At 47.5% G+C, this 20248-nt stretch overlaps 1 protein-coding gene across 3 annotated transcripts in view; it reads left to right on the top strand.

Moving 5' to 3' along the window:
- ARK2N (arkadia (RNF111) N-terminal like PKA signaling regulator 2N) overlaps positions 1–20248 on the top strand; it is a 48795-nt gene that overhangs the window by 6743 nt on the left and 21804 nt on the right. For 2 of the 3 annotated variants that reach the window (XM_069747045.1, XM_069747064.1), the window contains exon 2: positions 7164–7988. In XM_069747045.1, coding sequence (XP_069603146.1) covers positions 7259–7988 — 730 coding nt within the window. In that variant the 5' untranslated portion in view covers positions 7164–7258. Of the gene's footprint in view, positions 1–7163; positions 7989–12165; positions 13533–20248 lie in introns of those variants that run through there. The other variant, XM_069747054.1, reaches the window with a different exon arrangement.

Here is a 20248-nt window from a genome sequence, read left to right as displayed (position 1 = left end):
CTATTGTTCCCTGTTATCAGCCACTGTGACCAGAGTAAAGGCCCCTTCACATTAAGCGACGCTGCAGCGATACCGACAACGATCCGAATCGCTGCAGCGTTGCTGTTTGGTCGCTGGAGAGCTGTCACACAGACCGCTCTCCAGCGACCAACGATGCCGGTAACCAGGGTAAACATCGGGTAACTAAGCGCAGGGCCGCGCTTAGTAACCCGATGTTTACCCTGGTTACCATGCTAAAAGTAAAAAAAAAACAAACACTAGATACTTACCTACCGCCGTCTGTCCTCCAGCGCTGCGCTCTGCTTCTCTGCTCTCCTCCTGTACTGTCTGTGAGCCGGAAAGCAGAGCGGTGACGTCACCGCTCTGCTTTCCGGCTCACAGCCAGTACAGGAGGAGTGCAGAGCACAGCGCTGGAGGACAGACGGCTGTAGGTAAGTATCTAGTGTTTGTTTTTTTTTACTTTTAGCATGGTAAACATCGGGTTACTAAGCGCGGCCCTGCGCTTAGTTACCCGATGTTTACCCTGGTTACCAGTGAAGACATCGCTGGATCGGTGTCACACACGCCGATCCAGCGATGTCTCCAGGGAGTCCAGCGACGAAATAAAGTTCTGGACTTTATTCAGCGACCAACGATCTCCCAGCAGGGGCCTGATCGTTGGTCGCTGTCACACATAACGATTTCATTAACGATATCGTTGCTACGTCACAAATAGCAACGATATCGTTAACAATATCGTTATGTGTGAAGGTACCTTAAAAGCTGACTATTGGACGGTCTATTGTCCCCTGTTATCAGCCACTGTGACCAGAGTAAAAGCTGACTATTGGACGGTCTATTGTTCCCTGTTATCAGCCACTGTGGCCAGACTGAAAGCTGACTATTGGACAGTCTATTGTTCCCTGTTATCAGCCACTGTGGCCAGAGTAAAAGCTGACTATTGGATGGTCTATTGTTCCCTGTTATCAGCCACTGTGGCCAGAGTAAAAGCTGACTATTGGACAGTCTATTGTCCCCTGTTATCAGCCACTGTGACCAGAGTAAAAGCTGACTATTGGACGGTCTATTGTTCCCTGTTATCAGCCACTGTGGCCAGACTGAAAGCTGACTATTGGACAGTCTATTGTTCCCTGTTATCAGCCACTGTGGCCAGAGTAAAAGCTGACTATTGGACGGTCTATTGTCCCCTGTTATCAGCCACTGTGGCCAGAGTAAAAGCCAGAGTAAAAGCTGACTATTGGACAGTCTATTGTTCCCTGTTATCAGCCACTGTGGCCAGAGTAAAAGCTGACTATTGGACAGTCTATTGTTCCCTGTTATCAGCCACTGTGGCCAGAGTAAAAGCTGACTATTGGACGGTCTATTGCTCCCTGTTATCAGCCACTGTGGCCAGAGTAAAAGCTGACTATTGGACGGTCTATTGTTCCCTGTTATCAGCCACTGTGGCCAGAGTAAAAGCTGACTATTGGACGGTCTATTGTCCCCTGTTATCAGCCACTGTGGCCAGAGTAAATGCTCACTATTGGACAGGTGGCTGCAGCCTAGCGCTCCCTGTTATCATCCACGACCGCTTGGCTATCGGCTGTTTGGTGTTCCCTGTTATCAGCCATTAGAACGGGAGGGGAAGCCGATGTTGGGACAGATGAACCATGAGCCATTTGTAGTTTACAGAGAGTACAGTTAAATGCAGTCTATTGCTCCCTGGTATCAGGCGTCCAGTGTCAGTAGGATGGTGGCCGCCCATCACCACCCATCTAATTAGACGCCTGCCCCTACCGCAGTCTATCCTGCTGGAGGCAGAAATATTCTGAATCTGCCCAACGAGTCTTCTTTGTAGTAAACTGCGGTGTGGAAGAGAAGAGCTGGAGATTCGTGAGATTTCTTCTATTGTAATTAGCATTTAGTCCTTTGTAACAGTTTTAATTTCCCCAGTAGCTCAGAAGCAAAGATGCCGACTAATGAACCTGCGCTCCTAGAATTGTTGTTTTCCAGATAACGTGCTGTCAGGTTTCCTATGATCCAAGGAATGAGCAAAATGATCTTTTGGTTTGCCTAAAAAAGTCATCGTTCTCAGCAGCACATTGTTCCTGTGTAAACGGCATCTGTGCTGCTGAGAACAATGCACTTAACGCTATGTCCTGTGTAAACGGGCTGTAAAAGGACAGTCAGTCAGCGGGTAATCAGCAGCTGGTCGACCAGTGTAAACCATCCCTAAGACTGCAGGATCGGATGTTGTCGGCTATAGTCATAGGCCTGCAGAGGTGCTGTAAACTCAAAACGGTAGGAGGTTTTCAGGAAAGTGGTTGCATTGGAGCAATAGAGCACAATTCTAAAGGGCAAAAGGCCAAGTTTTCTTCATACCTCATGGCCAGTCCGGGGACACCTTTTACTAAGTGGAGAAGAAGGCAAAACGTGTCCGAAGTGGAGGAAGGAGAGTTCAGGGATTTAACGTGGATTATACAATCTCAGAATTGACTGTGTAGTTGTCAGGATCTTCGGGGGGGGGATGGATTCATGTGGCTACCATTTAGGACTCTGAGCAAAATGTGGCTACCACAACTTACTGCTGGGCACGACGCATTCACAGGTTACTCTACAGCTGCCGACTGGGAGTTGTAGTTTTAATAGTTGTGGGAAACCGCTGGTATACGGGGTCTGTTCTGTTATTAGGGCGATGCTGACCCTAATACACTTGTCTGAGTGTGGGATATTTGTCCCAGGTTTCATAGAATGTTGTAGTTGGAAGGGACCTCAAGGGTCATCATGGTTTCTGATAAATGGGGGTCTCGCCTGAATGATGAATGGGGGTCTCACCTGCCCCTGTGTGATGAATGGGGGTCTCAGCTGCCCCTGTGTGATGAATGGGGGTCTCAGCTGCCCCTGTGTGATGAATGGGGGTCTCAGCTGCCCCTGTGTGATGAATGGGGGTCTCAGCTGCCCCTGTGTGATGAATGGGGGTCTCAGCTGCCCCTGTGTGATGAATGGGGGTCTCACCTGCCCCTGTGTGATGAATGGGGGTCTCACCTGCCCCTGTGTGATGAATGGGGGTCTCACCTGCCCCTGTGTGATGAATGGGGGTCTCACCTGCCCCTGTGTGATGAATGGGGGTCTCACCTGCCCCTGTGTGATGAATGGGGGTCTCACCTGCCCCTGTGTGATGAATGGGGGTCTCACCTGCCCCTGTGTGATGAATGGGGGTCTCACCTGCCCCTGTGTGATGAATGGGGGTCTCACCTGCCCCTGTGTGATGAATGGGGGTCTCACCTGCCCCTGTGTGATGAATGGGGGTCTCACCTGCCCCTGTGTGATGAATGGGGGTCTCACCTGCCCCTGTGTGATGAATGGGGGTCTCTCCTGCCCCTGTTGTGATGAATGGGGGACTCTCCTGCCCCTGTTGTGATGAATGGGGGACTCTCCTGCCCCTGTGTGATGAATGGGGGACTCTCCTGCCCCTGTGTGATGAATGGGGGACTCTCCTGCCCCTGTGTGATGAATGGGGGACTCTCCTGCCCCTGTGTGATGAATGGGGGACTCTCCTGCCCCTGTGTGATGAATGGGGGACTCTGCTGCCCCTGTGTGATGAATGGGGGACTCTCCTGCCCCTGTGTGATGAATGGGGGACTCTCCTGCCCCTGTGTGATGAATGGGGGACTCTGCTGCCCCTGTGTGATGAATGGGGGACTCTCCTGCCCCTGTGTGATGAATGGGGGACTCTCCTGCCCCTGTGTGATGAATGGGGGACTCTCCTGCCCCTGTGTGATGAATGGGGGACTCTCCTGCCCCTGTGTGATGAATGGGGGACTCTCCTGCCCCTGTGTGATGAATGGGGGACTCTCCTGCCCCTGTGTGATGAATGGGGGACTCTCCTGCCCCTGTGTGATGAATGGGGGACTCTGCTGCCCCTGTGTGGAAAATGAGTCAGCTGATTTTGTTCCTCCCTAGAATCGTGCACACAAAACAACCTCTCCTCTCGTGAGGGGGAGCCATCACCTCCATGTGCTGTTTTGGGTCCCCTATTTCTTCACATCATAGGGGGTCCGACCTTATCTATCACACTTATGGCAGACCTCGCACAGTGCGGCCATAGTGAAATTTTCCGCAGTCCTCAATGGGAGCGTACCCAGACTCATCTATCATCTATCCAGCATGTTTGTTTAGGTTTCCCAGTTTCCCCCAGTACTCCATACACCCACTGGCCCTTTTATGAGTTTGGGGAGGTGACATTAGATGAGTCCCAGGGGGGCAGATTACGTTTATGGTGGGATTCGTCTGTGGTGATCCCCCACCTAGAGGTGACAAAACGCCTGTGATTTCTACAAGTGGTAAAGCCCTATCAGCCCCTACAATATGGTAAATGTCTTTTTCGTACTGAGCATCCTTGGCTCTGGCTGCCCCCCCGTATGTCATCCCTGTGGGGGGCGCTCTGCCATATTGCAGCTGTAAATAGCATTTCTCACATTTGTAGACACTTTGGCCTCCGCTTAACATCACATGTACCAGGACCTATCACATCTCAAAATAGGAAACCGAGCAGATTAGCTAATTGAGCCGCGGCCTCTTCGCTCCGAGCATCGGCTGCAATGAAAATCTCCTCCTGAATGTTTTATAAAGGAGGCGCTGGGAGGAGCGGTAATGTCCCCCTGGCCGCGAAGTTTCTGGATCTGGAGTGTATTTATTTCATGAAACCCAGCGCTGTAACCTTAGGTCTCGTCTCGCGTTCCCACTAGGCCTAAATGCAGTATCTTGTAGTCACAGCTGCCAGGGGAGGCGGGCACCCTGCCTGTGATACCCTCAGAGGAGCCGCTCCGGGCACAGACCTGGGGGCATGAATATTGCAGGAGGTCCTCAGACTGCGCAGCGCAAACTGTGCTGTAAACCCCACAAATCCAGGGGGGATACAAACGAACCACGTTGCATCCTCCAGCCATGTCACCCTCCGGGGAGCTGCGATACAGAATGATGTTTGCAGGTTCCCAGTGGCTGTAAATATCTATATTAACCCCATCTGCTCCAAACTCGCCTTCAGTAGAGGGTGTTCGGACCGCTGCTGCACTGTATAGCATGGCCTTGTTATCACGGGACCTTAAGAGGACTCCGACAAGCTGCCCTCGAATCTAAAGAAAATGGACGTACGTGTAGATTACTGGGCCGTCCGCACAATGTGGCGTCACACGTGATCACCATGTTGCTCTTTAGAAATCCTCACTGTCAACAAAAGTGGTCTGGAGGAAATGGGTACATGGGAGCTGGAGAGGAGGGGGATGCAGCTGCAGGTTGTTATGTGTATGAAGCTTAGTGGCTGATAAAGCGACCGAGCACCTTGTTACCTGATTATTAACTGCTTTTCCCACCGGCCCAGGGTAAGCCATACACTTGATACCTGTGGGTGCCCCTGTATGGAGGTGAAGGGTGGAAGCCTTGCTAGAGTCAGTTCTCCGTTCACAGTAGTGGAGATACCCGCAGGCCCCGCACCTCCTGTACATATGGCGGAGGTGATCACTCCTATTCAGAAGGCCGCATTGTCAGCAGTAGCTTTGGTGACGTTCGGATGGTAGGGGGGGTCAGGCCAGTGATCTGGTGACCACCCGCAGGGCTTCCCAGCTCGTCCCTTTTTTGCATCATCTCCGCATGTAATGGAGCCCAAGCCCTTTACATAAGGGGACTGTTGTGCGCGGAGCATGTCGGCACACATTCATCCGCCCTGTCTCAGCCTGTCACTACATTTCTGCCTGTTACCGAGCCAGCAGAACCCACATCTGTCACCGGATGACTCATTTCCCCAAGGAGATATTCGTCTCTGGTCCTATTAGTCGGTGCCGGATAATGCAGACGGCACCGCCGCGCACCCTGCGTCACCAGCCTGCTATTATCTGCTCCACAACAGGCAGGTTATAAGACGCCATTACCTGTAGAGTAGCCACAGTGCTGCATTGTAGGAGACCCTCCCAGGCAAATCCTGTAATATATGGCCGCAGTAGGGGGGAAGAATGGAGCACACAGCAGCACAGAGCATTTAAGTGAAGTCACCACTGTATGTGACAGTGAGAGAATACAGCGGGCTGAAGGGTCTCCAGCAGCACAGTGGGGGTCTCCCTCCTCAATGTCGCCTAATCCCCTTCCATCTTCTGTCATATAGATCTATTTTCCTCCCCATCTCCCCGGCTCTGCATTAAGCAGCATCTGACCACATTCACGTGGACGGGCCGTGCTGCCGCTCCCTGCACATTAGGACACCAAAAGTAAAGGGGTCGCTGCACTTACACCCCTTAATTCTCAGGCATTGATGGGGAGTCTCAAATCGGTGTGATGGGAACAGTCTGAGATGGGAGCCGTCACAGATACTGCATCTAGTGTGTGCAAGACGACGACGTACAATGAAACATTGTAACAAACTGCAGCTGTGTGAGCCAGCTCATGAATAGTCTGACAGTATGGCAATAATGAATGTGTCCATTCACTGACTGCAGGCAGAGATATATCATCATACTTCTCATATCAATTGTTCATAATGTCTGTGTATAATCCTTTTCTATTTACAGCGACACATCCCTTTAAGTGTCGGACCGTAACCTATTTTGCAGAATTAAAGGGATATTCCCACGATGAATTTCCTAGATTATGAGCTAAGCCGATCACAAAACGTCCCGCCTGTTGGGGCACCCAGTTATCAGCTGTATTCTGTAGTTAGAGGTTGTCCGCTCCTTGATGACCTGTCCTTAGGGTAGGTTATCAATGTCTGATCATCTGGGGTCCGGCACCCCCGCCCATCAGCTGGTATTAGTGGTGTCGGTGGCCGCCAGCCGGAAGTACTCGCTTGCGGAGCTGGCCGTCTACTTGTAGTGTCCGAGGCTTGGTACTCACATCCGCCTCCTATTGATTTGACTAGAAGGATGTACAGTATCCAACCTCGGCCACTATCCGAATACTGAGCGTCTCCAGAAGTGATGACCGCTGATCAGCCTCAGATTCTCTCCGATCAGACATTGATGACCTACCCTAAGGATAGGTCATCAATGCAAAATTAGCGAACAACCTCTTTAAACTTGTTGGTTGGTGATCACTTTCCCTGCAGCGCCCCCACAGGCGATGTACAGCATAACAGTGACATATTCTTCGTTGCTGATCTCAAGCATTTAAACTTGTTTTTGTTTTCTTCTTTCCAGTATATGCCCACGTTCATTGCTGCCGAGCAATCTGACAAGAAGTCTTCCAGCTCGCACTCCATGCTTTGAAAACTGGACACACTTGTGTCTTTGTCATGAAGATGGAGGCAGTCAGCAAGGATGAACAACTTCTAGACTCTGAAGTGCCTCCTCACGTCGCCCAGGAGAAAGCGGACTCTCAGGCCGAAGCAGAAGAAGGCGCCCTAGACCTGCAGTCTCCCTCGCTAAAAGATGGCGCCGAAGACGCCCCAGACTCTTCTGGGCTCGCCTCCATGCCTTGCCTACTGATGGAACTGAGAAGAGACTCCTCGGAGTCCCAGCTAGCGTCTACCGAAAGCGACAAGCCCGCGGGCGGCCGGGTGGACGAAAGCGATTCCTCTAACCACTGCATGGTTTCCCCTTCTTCCAGCGGACACCTGGCCGACTCCGACACATTGTCTTCCGCAGACGAGACTCAGGTGCGACGTCCCGAAGCAATAAGCGAAGGCTGCGATCCTGCCGGCCAAGGAGCCGCGGTGGCTCGCAAGTCCCGGAGGTCTCGCTCAGAGAGCGAAACCTCCACTATGGCTGCCAAGAAAAACCGCCAGTCCAGCGATAAGCAAAACGGTCGGGTCACCAAGATCAAAGGTCACAGGAGCCAAAAGCACAAAGAGCGGATCCGGCTGCTGAGACAGAAGAGGGAGGCGGCCGCCCGGAAGAAGTACAACTTGCTGCAGGACAGTAGCACCAGCGACAGCGACCTCACCTGCGACTCGAGCACCAGCTCGTCTGACGAGGAGGAGGAGGTCTCAGGGAGCAGTAAGACAATCACAGCGGAGATTCCAGGTAAGGTGCCGTCCCCGGCCGGACGCAGAGCTGACAATCTGTATGGTTTATGTCGATGGCCCTCTAGTCTGACCGTAGACGCCTCGTATTAATCGCGTAGAGATGGCCGGTGTTAACTCAATCTCCTCCTGTCTAGTGACGGCTGGCGTCTTATTCCGGTCGCGGTTGCTTGAGTTCCATTCGGGCCGTAAAGTCACAAATTGGTTTAGCGCGTGAACTGATCAATTGCTGCCTCAACCATATTGCACCCACTGATTGACCCCGATCATTTAAAGGGCCTTAGTCTGTATTTGTCCAAGAAGAACGCCCAATATTCTTTCCGGCACCTTTCTAACACCATTATCCTGCCGATTAACCCTATATCTGCAGGTTGATGGGGTTATTCGACATGAATGGTTCCCTTTTAAAGATGTTGATCGGGACTTGGATATTAATGGCTTATCCTTTTTAAGCTTTCAAAAAGAACCCAAATCGTAGGGGGAGTAGATGATATTCTCCGCTAAGCATTAGGTTAACTTGGTGTATACGGGACCACTTTAGTCCAAAAGGACTGTTGAGTGGGTAGAGAAGACCCCCTTACTATGAAGTAGGCTTCACGGAGAGTATCGGACAGGACTGGACTCGAGCACTTTCTAAAGGAAATGCCTTCCCGTCTGCATCAGCGGCTGTGAGAGGAGGAATGCCTGACATGACTCTCCAGGCATCCGGGGAATTAAAGTGTCGCTGCCGAGGAAGGGCATGCGCTTTCTTTTCCTTCTCCTTTCCTCATTAGTGGTGTCTTGTCCTGTGGTGATAAAACACAGAGACCACGTCCCCCAGCGTGAGACTTTTTGTACTGACAGGCCCCTAATATAGTATATTTAAATGCAGTTCTCAAAATAATAATAAAAAAAAAAATCAGTCACCAATAGACAAGATGAAACGTTGCCTAAGGGGAAGAGTTTACAAACGGTGTGTTAGTGTAATTATATAATTAATTTAAAGATACGTTCACTCAAGATGGCTCCATATGACTTATAGCTGCCTGTTTCTATATCCTGCCGCTTAACCAGAGCGACCGGATTCCAGACGGCATGTCGGCATCTACTGCAGACGTCATTTACCTGTCATGGCACGTTTATGAGATGTGTAATGCAGCACTTAATAATCTGTTCAAATACTGTAAATGATGCCCCTATGTACAAGAATATAGCTACTATAATACTGCCCTATGTATAAGAATATAACTACAATAATACTGCCCCTATGTACAAGAATATAACTACTATAATACTGCTCCTATGTATAAGAATATAACTACTATAATACTGCCCCCTATGTACAAGAATATAACTACTATAATACTGCTCCTATGTACAAGAATATAACTACTATAATACTGCCCCTATGTACAAGAATATAACTACTATAATACTGCCCCTATGTACAAGAATATAACTACTATAATACTGCTCCTATGTACAATAATATAGCTACTATAATACTGCTCCCTGTGTACAAGAATATAACTACTATAATACAGCCCCTATAGAAGAATATAACTACTATAATACTGCCCATATATAAGAATATAACTACTATAATACTGCCCCATATATAAGAATATAACTACTATAATACTGCCCATATATAAGAATATAACTACTATAATACTGCCCCATGTATAAGAATATAACTACTATAATACTGCTCCTATGTACAAGAATATAACTACTATAATACTGCTTATATGTACAAGAATATAACTACTATAATACTGCTCCCTAAGTACAGGAATAGAACTACTATAATACTGCCCCCTATAGAAGAATATAACTACTACTAGATTGTGGCCCGATTCTAACGCATCGGGTATTCTAGAATATGCATGTCCCCGTAGTATGTGGACAATGATGATTCCAGAATTCACGGCACACTGTGCCCATCGCTGATTGGTCGAGGCAACCTTTATGACATCATCGTCGCCATGGCAACCATTATGACATCTACGTCGATACTGTGCCCGTCGCTGAATCAGAAACGTGAGATGTCTACGTCCTTTATGACATCATCATCGCTGTGCCCGTTGCTGATTGGTCGAGGCCTGGCGGCCTCGACCAATCAGACGCGGGATTTCTACGTCCTTTATGACATCATCGTCGCTGTGCCCGTTGCTGATTGGTCGAGGCCTGGCGGCCTCGACCAATCAGAGACGCGGGATTTCTACGTCGATGCTGTGCCGGTCTCTGATTGGTCGAGGCCTTGCGGCCTCGACCAATCAGAGAGCAGGGATTTCCAGGACAGACAGACAGACAGACAGACAGACAGACGGAAAAACCCTTAGACAATTATATATATAGATAATACTGCCCATATATAAGAATATAACTGCTGTAATACTGCCCCTATAGAAGAATATAACTACTATAATACTGCCCATATATAAGAATATAACTACTATAATACTGCCCATATACAAGAATATAACTACTATAATACTGCCCATATATAAGAATATAACTACTATAATACTGCCCATATATAAGAATATAACTACTATAATACTGCCCATATATAAGAATATAACTGCTGTAGTACTGCCCATATATAAGAATATAACTGCTGTAATACTGCCCATATATAAGAATATAACTACTTTAATACTGCCCATATATAAGAATATAACTGCTGTAATACTGCCCATATATAAGAATATAACTACTATAATACTGCCCATATATAAGAATATAACTGCTGTAGTACTGCCCATATATAAGAATATAACTGCTGTAATACTGCCCATATATAAGAATATAACTACTATAATACTGCCCATATATAAGAATATAACTGCTGTAGTACTGCCCATATATAAGAATATAACTGCTGTAATACTGCCCATATATAAGAATATAACTACTATAATACTGCCCATATATAAGAATATAACTGCTGTAATACTGCCCATATATAAGAATATAACTACTATAATACTGCCCATATATAAGAATATAACTGCTGTAGTACTGCCCATATATAAGAATATAACTGCTGTAATACTGCCCATATATAAGAATATAACTACTATAATACTGCCCATATATAAGAATATAACTGCTGTAGTACTGCCCATATATAAGAATATAACTGCTGTAATACTGCCCATATATAAGAATATAACTACTTTAATACTGCCCATATATAAGAATATAACTGCTGTAATACTGCCCATATAGAAGAATATAACTACTATAATACTGCCCATATATAAGAATATAACTGCTGTAATACTGCCCATATATAAGAATATAACTACTATAATACTGCTCCATATATAAGAATATAACTGCTGTAGTACTGCCCATATATAAGAATATAACTGCTGTAATACTGCCCATATATAAGAATATAACTACTTTAATACTGCCCATATATAAGAATATAACTGCTGTAATACTGCCCATATATAAGAATATAACTACTATAATACTGCCCATATATAAGAATATAACTGCTGTAATACTGCCCATATATAAGAATATAACTACTATAATACTGCCCATATATAAGAATATAACTGCTGTAATACTGCCCCTATACAGAGTAGCACTTGCGCTCCATCGTACCCAGAGAACCACCATTAGGCTCCTGGTGTCTTATGTTACCGGACACTGGCAGTCCATATTGGACCCGCTGGATCCTCATTTCCCCTGACAATCACCCGCAGGTCTTGTACACATTGGACTGTTGGCGAGCCCAGGTCTCGCCGGGGTCGGCTGTGTGGAGGCCTCTTGTCTGTGGCTGTTCTCTATGGCCGCACCACCTGTGTATAGATGGTGTGCGGTATCTGAGAAGCTGCGGGGCAGGTTGGCGGTGTGCGTAGTCTTTAGGCCCGTTGATCGGATCCTATAATCTGGATGCAATTGGTTGACTCTGCAGTCAGTTCAGCAGGACCGGTTGCCGTCTGATCGGTCTGTAGCGTCCTCCTGAGAGCTTTATCATGGTGTCTGTTATAGTTTTGCCTTTTTAGATGTTGCATTTTACGACTTACGTGAGACATTTGTGTCCCTAAGCGGCCCCCTCTGTGCGTCCCATCAGTGTCCGTACTAAGGCATGCTTACTCTGGATACACAGCTTGATATGTTGTCTGCTTGCTTGCTTTATGTTTTCTTACCCAATGGCCTCAATGTCTTTAAAGCTGGCTTCATCCGCGCTGGGGGATCGGCAGGAGCGCCCAGGGATTTTCCGCGATTGCTTGAAAGGGGCACCGTGTGGGATAGGAACTGCATAGGCAATGTCCTGGAAGAAGCTATGAACTGTTTTGCAGAGATGCAGAGACAGACAGAGGAGAAGTTCCGCCTGTGGATAGAGAAACTGACCCGGCTAGACACTGACGAGGAGAGTAAGCAGCAGCTGGAGCCCGGCGAAACCAAGCTCCGTCTAGGCGGCCCGACCTTTACCCCGAGCAGCTCGTCCAGTACATTCGTGGCGGGGCAAGACAGCCCCAGCTGCCCCCCGCAAGGCCTGGGCTCCTACATCAGTTACCAGAACGTCGACACCTTAGAGTTCCCGGCATCCGCCCTAAACAACAACAACTTGCCCGACAACTTCCCAGAGAACGGTAACAACATGGCCGACCAGGAAATAAATCCGTCCTAATCCCAACCCGAATCTTCTTTCTTCTCCAAACGCACTAGATGGGGGCCCTTTCTTTTTTTTCTTTCTTTTTTGGGGCCGATGATTACCAAGTCCTTTTTGCTTGGCTGGTTGTCCGATACCTGTCTGCGCCATTTGCATGCCGGCCCACCCGACCGATGAAGGGAGGACGTCTAGAGAAGCAATCTGATATATCGGGGCAAAATAACTTTTTTTGTTTGTTGTTTTTTTACACTATTGATACAGATATATGCTACTATTGTAATATTGCTGATGTAATATTCTGACAGAGAATCCAAACCCTACCAAGTATTATAATTTATATGCAAGAGAATGCTCCGGTAGGGTCCGCTCCATGCGTTGCTGTCCGTCTGTGTATGCCCCCCGCTGTGTGCCTCCATACGCTGCCTCTTTTTTTACAATTGTATGAATTGTATGAGAAATGCCTGTAAAGGACACCCTGACGATGCCGTCACCCGCTTTCTTCTCACATTTACTGTCTGTAACTCTTCTGCTACCTACAAGATGGCTATGCTGTATGTAAATGATTATGGAAGTGGCCAGAGGCGTCTCCGCGGGTGCACGTGGCCCCGTAGTAAGCCGCTATCTGACTCCTCTGGCGCCAGCTTATATCCCCTGAAGGAGGCATTGAGGGCGAAACCTTTTATTCCTCTCATCTCCTGCAAAATGACCGTCAGCCATTTCCTCCAAAATAGGTTCACTTGGCATGACCTCTGGGTGCATCTAAAGGCTACTATTAGGCTATGTGCACATGTTCAGGATTTTTTGTTTTTTTTTCACGTCTTTTCTGCCGTTTTCCACGGGAAAAACGCATACATAAGCATCCCATAATTTTTAATGCATTCTGCAATTTTTGTGCACATGATGCTTTTTTTTTTTTCGCTGATTAAAAAAAAAAAAAAAAACACGCAGCATGTTCATTAAGTTTGCAGCTTTTTCGCGTTTTTCCCGCTATTTAATGCATCGGGAAGCTCCGGGGGGAAAAAAAAACGCATGCGGATTTCCTGCAGAAAATGTCCGATTTTGTTCAGGAAAATTCTGCAGAAAATCCTGCCGTGTGCACATAGCCTGAGCCCCGTTCTGCCTCATGGGAGATACTGTTGGACCATTAGTGAACGGCCATGTCGCCTACTCCTGTCCCGAGCCTGGATCCTCATCTGCAGCGTTCCCATGTTGGACGGACGCTGGTCTCTGCAACGGGCCGCACATCTATCAAACATTTCTTTGGCCCAGGAATGATATTGTTAAAGGGAATCTGTCAGCAGGCTTTTGTTATATAATCTGAGAGGAGCATGTTGTAGAAGCAGAGACGCTGATTACAGCGATGTGTCACTTACTGGGCCGTGTGTTTCACTAAAATCAGTGTTTTATCAGAAGGAGATTCACTACAGGACTAAGGGTACCGTCACACCGTGCAATTTTCATCGCTACGACGGCACGATTCGTGACGTTTGAGCGATATAGTTACGAGATCGCAGTGTATAACACGCTCCTAGCGATCAGGGACCCCGCTGAGAATCGTACGTCGTAGCAGATCGTTTGAAACTTTCTTTCGTCGTCTAGTGTCCCGCTGTGGCGGCATGATCGCATGGTGTAACATATATCGTATACGATGTGCGCATAGTAACCAACGGCTTCTACATCGCACATACGTCATGAAATTATCGCTCCAGCGTCGTAGATTGCAAAGTGTGACAGCAGTCTACGACGCTGGAGCGATATTGTTACGATGCTGGAGCGTCACGGATCGTACCGTTGTAGCGATGAAAATTGCACTGTGTGACGGTACCCTAAGTGTATAGTGCCGTCTAGTCCTGCCCCCCACCCACTGATTGGCAGATTTCTGCCTATGCACAGTGTATACATAGGCCAATCAGTGGTGTGGGTGGAGTTACAGAGCTCAGCATTCTGAGATCTGCAGCAGAGAAAACTGATTGTACCAAAGTGACAGCACACAGCCCAGTAAGTGACACATTGCTGGAATGAGGGTCTCCGCCCCTATATCATGGTGCTGACAGATTCCCTTTATACCATGTCCATATTACCTGGTAGAGGAGCGTTTGGTCGCAGGCTGTGTGTGATATTGCAGCTTCTTGTTGAAATAGTCTGCTGAGCTGCAGTACTACACGCGGCCCACGGATAGAGTAGCGCTGTGTTAGGGGGGACTAGATCCTCCTTCGATGTCTCAGCAGACGCCTTTATACGGGGTGCCCAGCGCTTACTATATAGATGACCTATTTTTAGGATCCATATCGGATTGTCGGGGTGCAGGGTGCCAGACCCTCACTGATGGCGGTCACAAGGTCCCATGCGGCCCCTGTAGGTGACGATCCCGACGCTGGGCATTGCCTGCTCTCCGGTATTGGACTTCTTCCTCGGGGAGCCCATCCTTCATCCAATATTGATCTGTCACGCTGGATGTTAGGCCCGGCCTTCCACATCTGTTCTGTACCTCCGTCCCCCCAGTGGTCAGAGCAGAGCTCCCCCAGGTGGTTGCATCAGTGACCTCGCCGGTAAATGTACCCACGTCCCCATTAATCCAAGCAGATCCAGAGAAATCCTTCTCCGCAATTGTCTGGCCGATGTAAGTGCCCAGATCTACCATACACAGATTATGGTAGGGGCAGGTTTAGTTTCTTTGCTTTTATTGCTTTGTTGTAGGCTAGATAGACTTTGACACTCGAGATGGAGATATTTCAGTTAGACTTTTTTTTATTTTATTTAATAATCTAGATTATTATAGATGATATATGTGCATTCTTGATAGGATGGAGAATGCAAAGCATTGACCCTCCATAAGCATGCATGCTTATATGTTTGCAGGAGAAGGGAGAACGGCTGCTGCTCAACCTGTTCACTTGGCTGCAAGCACCATACTCTGTTTTTTTTTGTTTTTTCTTTTATACATCCTTCATGTTCATGCCTGTCATACTTTAGAGTGGAATCTGTGCCCCCCAAACACAAGACTATAAGTACTGTATGTAATGCTGCCCTGTGTAGACGGTGCTATAACTGCTATACTACTGTCCCTATTTAAAAGACTGTAATTAGGCCAATGCTGCCGTTTCCCCCAAAACCGAGCAGTGTAGGAACCAGCGCGTCCTCCCTCGGCGTCCCAGCGCGTCCTCCCTCGGCGTCCCAGCGCGTCCTCCCTCGGCGTCCCAGCGCGTCCTCCCTCGGCGTCCCAGCGCGTCCTCCCTCGGCGTCCCAGCGCGTCCTCCCTCGGCGTCCCAGCGCGTCCTCCCTCAGACCAGTTTCACACATCAGTGTTTCTCCATAGTCGGCCCGTGACCAGCCGCGACTCCTGACCCGAACTCCACAGCCTCCTCTACCACATGGACCACACAACATGGATATGCCATATAATTGGGGTGATGACGTGTGGGGTTCTTGGCGGTCAAATCCTCCAAATAAAGGGGTCCCATCGCAAGGTTCCCTGCATAACGTCACACCCAACTTCACGGGGATTGCATCTGGATCTAGTCATTTGAATGGTGCGGGGTTGCAGTCCCTTTAAGGGAATCTGTCAGCGGGATTTTGCCATCTAATCTAAGCTCAGTATGATGTATGGGCAGAAACCCTAATTCCAGCTATGACGCTTGCTGGTCTACCTGCTGTGGTTTTGATACATTCACAGTTTTCTCTGTGGCAGATCAGAATGCCTAGACCACTGATTAGCAGCTTTCTGCCTATGCACAGAATACACAGAAAGCAGCCTATCAGTGGTGGGAGCAGTGTTGAACCAGGAGGCGTGAGACACCTAGTCCTGTAGTGATAATCTCCTGCTGATAAAACACTGGTTTTATTGTAACAGCAAACCGCAATGCAGTAAGAGGCACATTGCTGGAATCAAGGTCTCTGCCCCTCCTTTATGCAGCTCTGAAATTACTATAGCAAAAAACTGCTGACAAATTCCTCTTTTAAGGTCCATTTTCACTGCAAGATTATCGTGAGCTAGCCTTCCTGGGATTTCTCAATAACCTTGAAGCTTTACCAGGGTGCCGATCACCCAACGTACAAGCATTTTTGTGTAGTGCAAATAAAAAAAAAAAAAATCATTCATCCTGGATAAAACTGGATTCATGCTAGCAAATATGGTGGCCAGTGTACACCAATCTGTTACATATTGTGTGATGTAAATGGTTAATAATTAGTGATGAGCGAATGTGCTGGGATAAGGTGTTATCTGAGCATGCTCGGATGCTAACAAAGGGTCCCCGCGCCTGCATGTCTGGCGGCTGTTCGACAACCACAACACATGCAGGGATTGTCTCAGTCGCTAGAGATGCAGCAGCAGGGACTCGCACCTATTTTTCGGCACTCGAGCATGCTCAGATAACACCTTATCCAGGCACGTTCACTCATCACTAGTAGACAACCGCTGATCTGCAAACAGCTGATCAGTGGTTGTTTAGTGCCCCAGGTCGGCTCATGCGCACTGACCCTTACACAGCCGGTGGTGAGTGGGCGCCTGCTGTCTCCAGAAAGTGTTGTGGCCTGTTTGTTCATAGAGGCTCCGAAGCGCCCCTCTAATCATAACGTGATGTCATCCTAGTGTTCTGCCATCACTTCATCACATACAAGATCTCTTTTAAAACCTGCGATCTAGAGCTGCATTCTTAATTCTTCTGCCTTCAGAGCTGAAATCTCCTGGTGTTAACTTGCTGTGGTGGCTTGAATGTTCGGAATGTGTCATGATTGCACCCTTCCCAATATATTACGGTAATCTTGCTGGCTCAGTGAGTGCAGCTCTGGAGAATAATCTAGTATATAATTCAGTAATGTATGTACAGTGACTCCACCAGCAGAATAGTGAGTGCAGCTCTGGAGAAAAACACAGGATATGCGGTAACTCAGGGTTCAAATAAATATTTATGGACTAACTCCTTTTTATATGAATATAATCTACATAAAGCGATTATACTGTGGACAGACTTCTGCCTTGCTTTGGAAAGTGTTAGCGAGCTTGTTCTCCCTCCCCACAACACTAGCGAACAGCGTAGCTTCTTTTTCTACATCAGATTGTTGTAGCTCCGAGACTAGAACTGAGGATCAGCACAAAGTGGCTCAGCTTTGCATTAAAGGGTAACTTCTAGCGATGAGCGACCGCGCTGGGATAAGGTGTTTTCTAAGCATGCTCTTGTTAACTGATTGGCTTCGGCATGCTCAAAAAATGTTCGAAAATGTCTCGCGGCTGTTAGACAGGCAATCCCTCTGTGTTGTAGCTGTCTTAATAGCCACGAGACATGGAGCCGCCGGGACTCGAGCATATCTCTCGAGCACACGGAAGACACTCGGATAGCGCCTTATCCGAGCACGTTCGCTCATCACTAGGAACTTAATTTCAGAATAAACTGCACATGAGGAATAACACTATTTCTGGCCATTATTTGACTCTCAAGTTTGCATTTTCACCAGTTTCCCCCTACTGCGTGCTCGGTCTCTAACTTGCAATCCACTCTGAGCTGCTGAGTGGAGACTAGTTATGATGTATCATATGCACAGCACACACAGTCTTCATTGTTTTTGGGGGTTTTTTTAGCACAGGATAGAAGCAACAGCATGAAGGACATTACACAGCATTGGTGATCAGCGTAGATGTGAATCCAGCTCTGCAGTGAGATGAGACTTGTTAGACTGCTCAGCACCGTCTCTCTCCCTCTGCCTGTTTCCTCACTCTGCTCCTTTCTCTTCCCCATATTCACCTGTGCTGTTGATTTATACCGAGTGTCTTGAAAGTACTGGTCCCCTTTAATGTCCTCGTTTCTGCCAGGCAAGGCACTGTAATATCCCTGCAAGTGCCAAATATCATTTTACAAGAAAAGCGAAGAGGAGGAGGAGGCACAATATGGCTGCACATTCGTAGCTGAAGTTTGCGATCTCAGTAGGACAGTCTCTCCTGGCAGCAATCCTTTTTTTTTTCTTTTCTAGCCCTGTCCAGGAATACACTGCATAACAACCAGACTTTTTTTTTTATTTTAAAGTTCCCCAAGGAGTCCCCATCCCTGATTTCGTAGTCCTTAATTGCAAGTCAGACTTTCCACCCAGCAGAGAAGAGCCAAGAGGCTCAGACTATTAACATGGTTGTCCGGGATTTTAGCCTGCACGGCCTGTCTTTAGACTAGGTCATCAATGGCGGTACGACCCGCAATTCCCCCTCCGCTCCCTGCCGATGAGCTGTGCCCAGCGGTGGAGACAACAGGATCTGCTCCGCACAGCTCCATCATTGGCATAGTGGTCACAGTCAGGTACTGCACATCTGCGCCCCCTATTGATCCGAATAAGGCAGCTGCGGCCACTAAATAGTTCAGACCTGTGCCATGCAGCAGTTCCAGCATTGGGTGCAGCTGATCGGTGGGGTTTCTGGGTGTAGCACCGCCACCGATCAGACTGATGACTTATTCTAAGGAAAGGTCGTCAATGTTAAAGCGGATCTGTCTCCTGATTTCTTAATAAAAACTGCAAAAATAATAATAGTAAATAGATTTTGGACCTGATGAGGCTACATATTGGCAGATCCAATATGTGGACACATGAGGAGGCATTGACAGGCCCTAAAAGCCAGTCCCCAAATCTTCCCCCGTAGTATTCCTCCATAGAGGTCATTAGTAATGATGTGATGGCCTCTCTTGGGTCTGGGAGGAGCCGTATTCAAAATTCTCCCAAGTGCTCGCGGTGTGCGGTCATTCCATTTTATGCTGTATTGTGTTAGAGGGATTTTCCACTTTTAAAGCACGGACTGTTGCTGGCTGCAGAATTGGTTAACTGAGGATCCATCAGCGAGCTCATTCTGGGAATCCAGTGGGAAAGTGTGCAACCATTTTTTATTTGTCTTTTTATCATCTTCTCTCACCTGATTCATGACCTCAGATCACAAAGTCAAATAGTGCTAAATTTGTAATAAAAAAAAAAAATTGAAAGCCACAATTACATGTGTTTAATTAAGAAAATAAAATCTGACCCAATAAGTGGACAACCCCTTTAAGGGCAGGTGTCATCTTTGCACCAGTCTGCATTGTAGCTGTGAATGCAGCTCTGGCAACGACTGCAGTATAGGACAAGGGCCGCACACTATATAACTATATGGACCCCATTCAGGGGCGCCTTTTTTTTTTTTTTTTTTTTTTTTTATAACCTGTGTGTGTTTTGGGCTAAAAATAATTTTTGCTATTGAGTTTCAATTAAAAAATGTCTCCATTCGGTATCTACAAGCTCTATATTTCCCCTGTATGTTGGTGGCTGCGGAATGAGTCAGCTAAGAATCCTTCAGGGAGTTCTGAGAGTTTGTTACTCTTATCTGTCTTTTACCAACGGACCACATCCGAGTAGAGACCGTAAGGCTATGTGCCCACGTTGCGGATTCCATTGCGGATGTTTCCGAAAAATGGATTTACCTGCGGTTTTTGTGCGGATTTCACCTGTCTTTACACCTGCACATTCCAATTATGGAGCAGGTGTTAAACGCTGCGGAATCCGCACAAAGAATTGACATGCTGCGGAAATTAAAACCGCATTGTTTCCGCGCGGTATTTTCCGCAGCATGTGCACTGCTTATTTTGTTTTCCGTAGGTTTACATAGTACTGTACACCGCATGGAAAATTGC

The sequence above is a fragment of the Ranitomeya imitator genome, chromosome 1, assembly GCF_032444005.1.
Source record: "Ranitomeya imitator isolate aRanImi1 chromosome 1, aRanImi1.pri, whole genome shotgun sequence".
NCBI lineage: Eukaryota > Metazoa > Chordata > Amphibia > Anura > Dendrobatidae > Ranitomeya > Ranitomeya imitator.
This window is presented reverse-complemented; position numbering and strand designations above follow the sequence as displayed.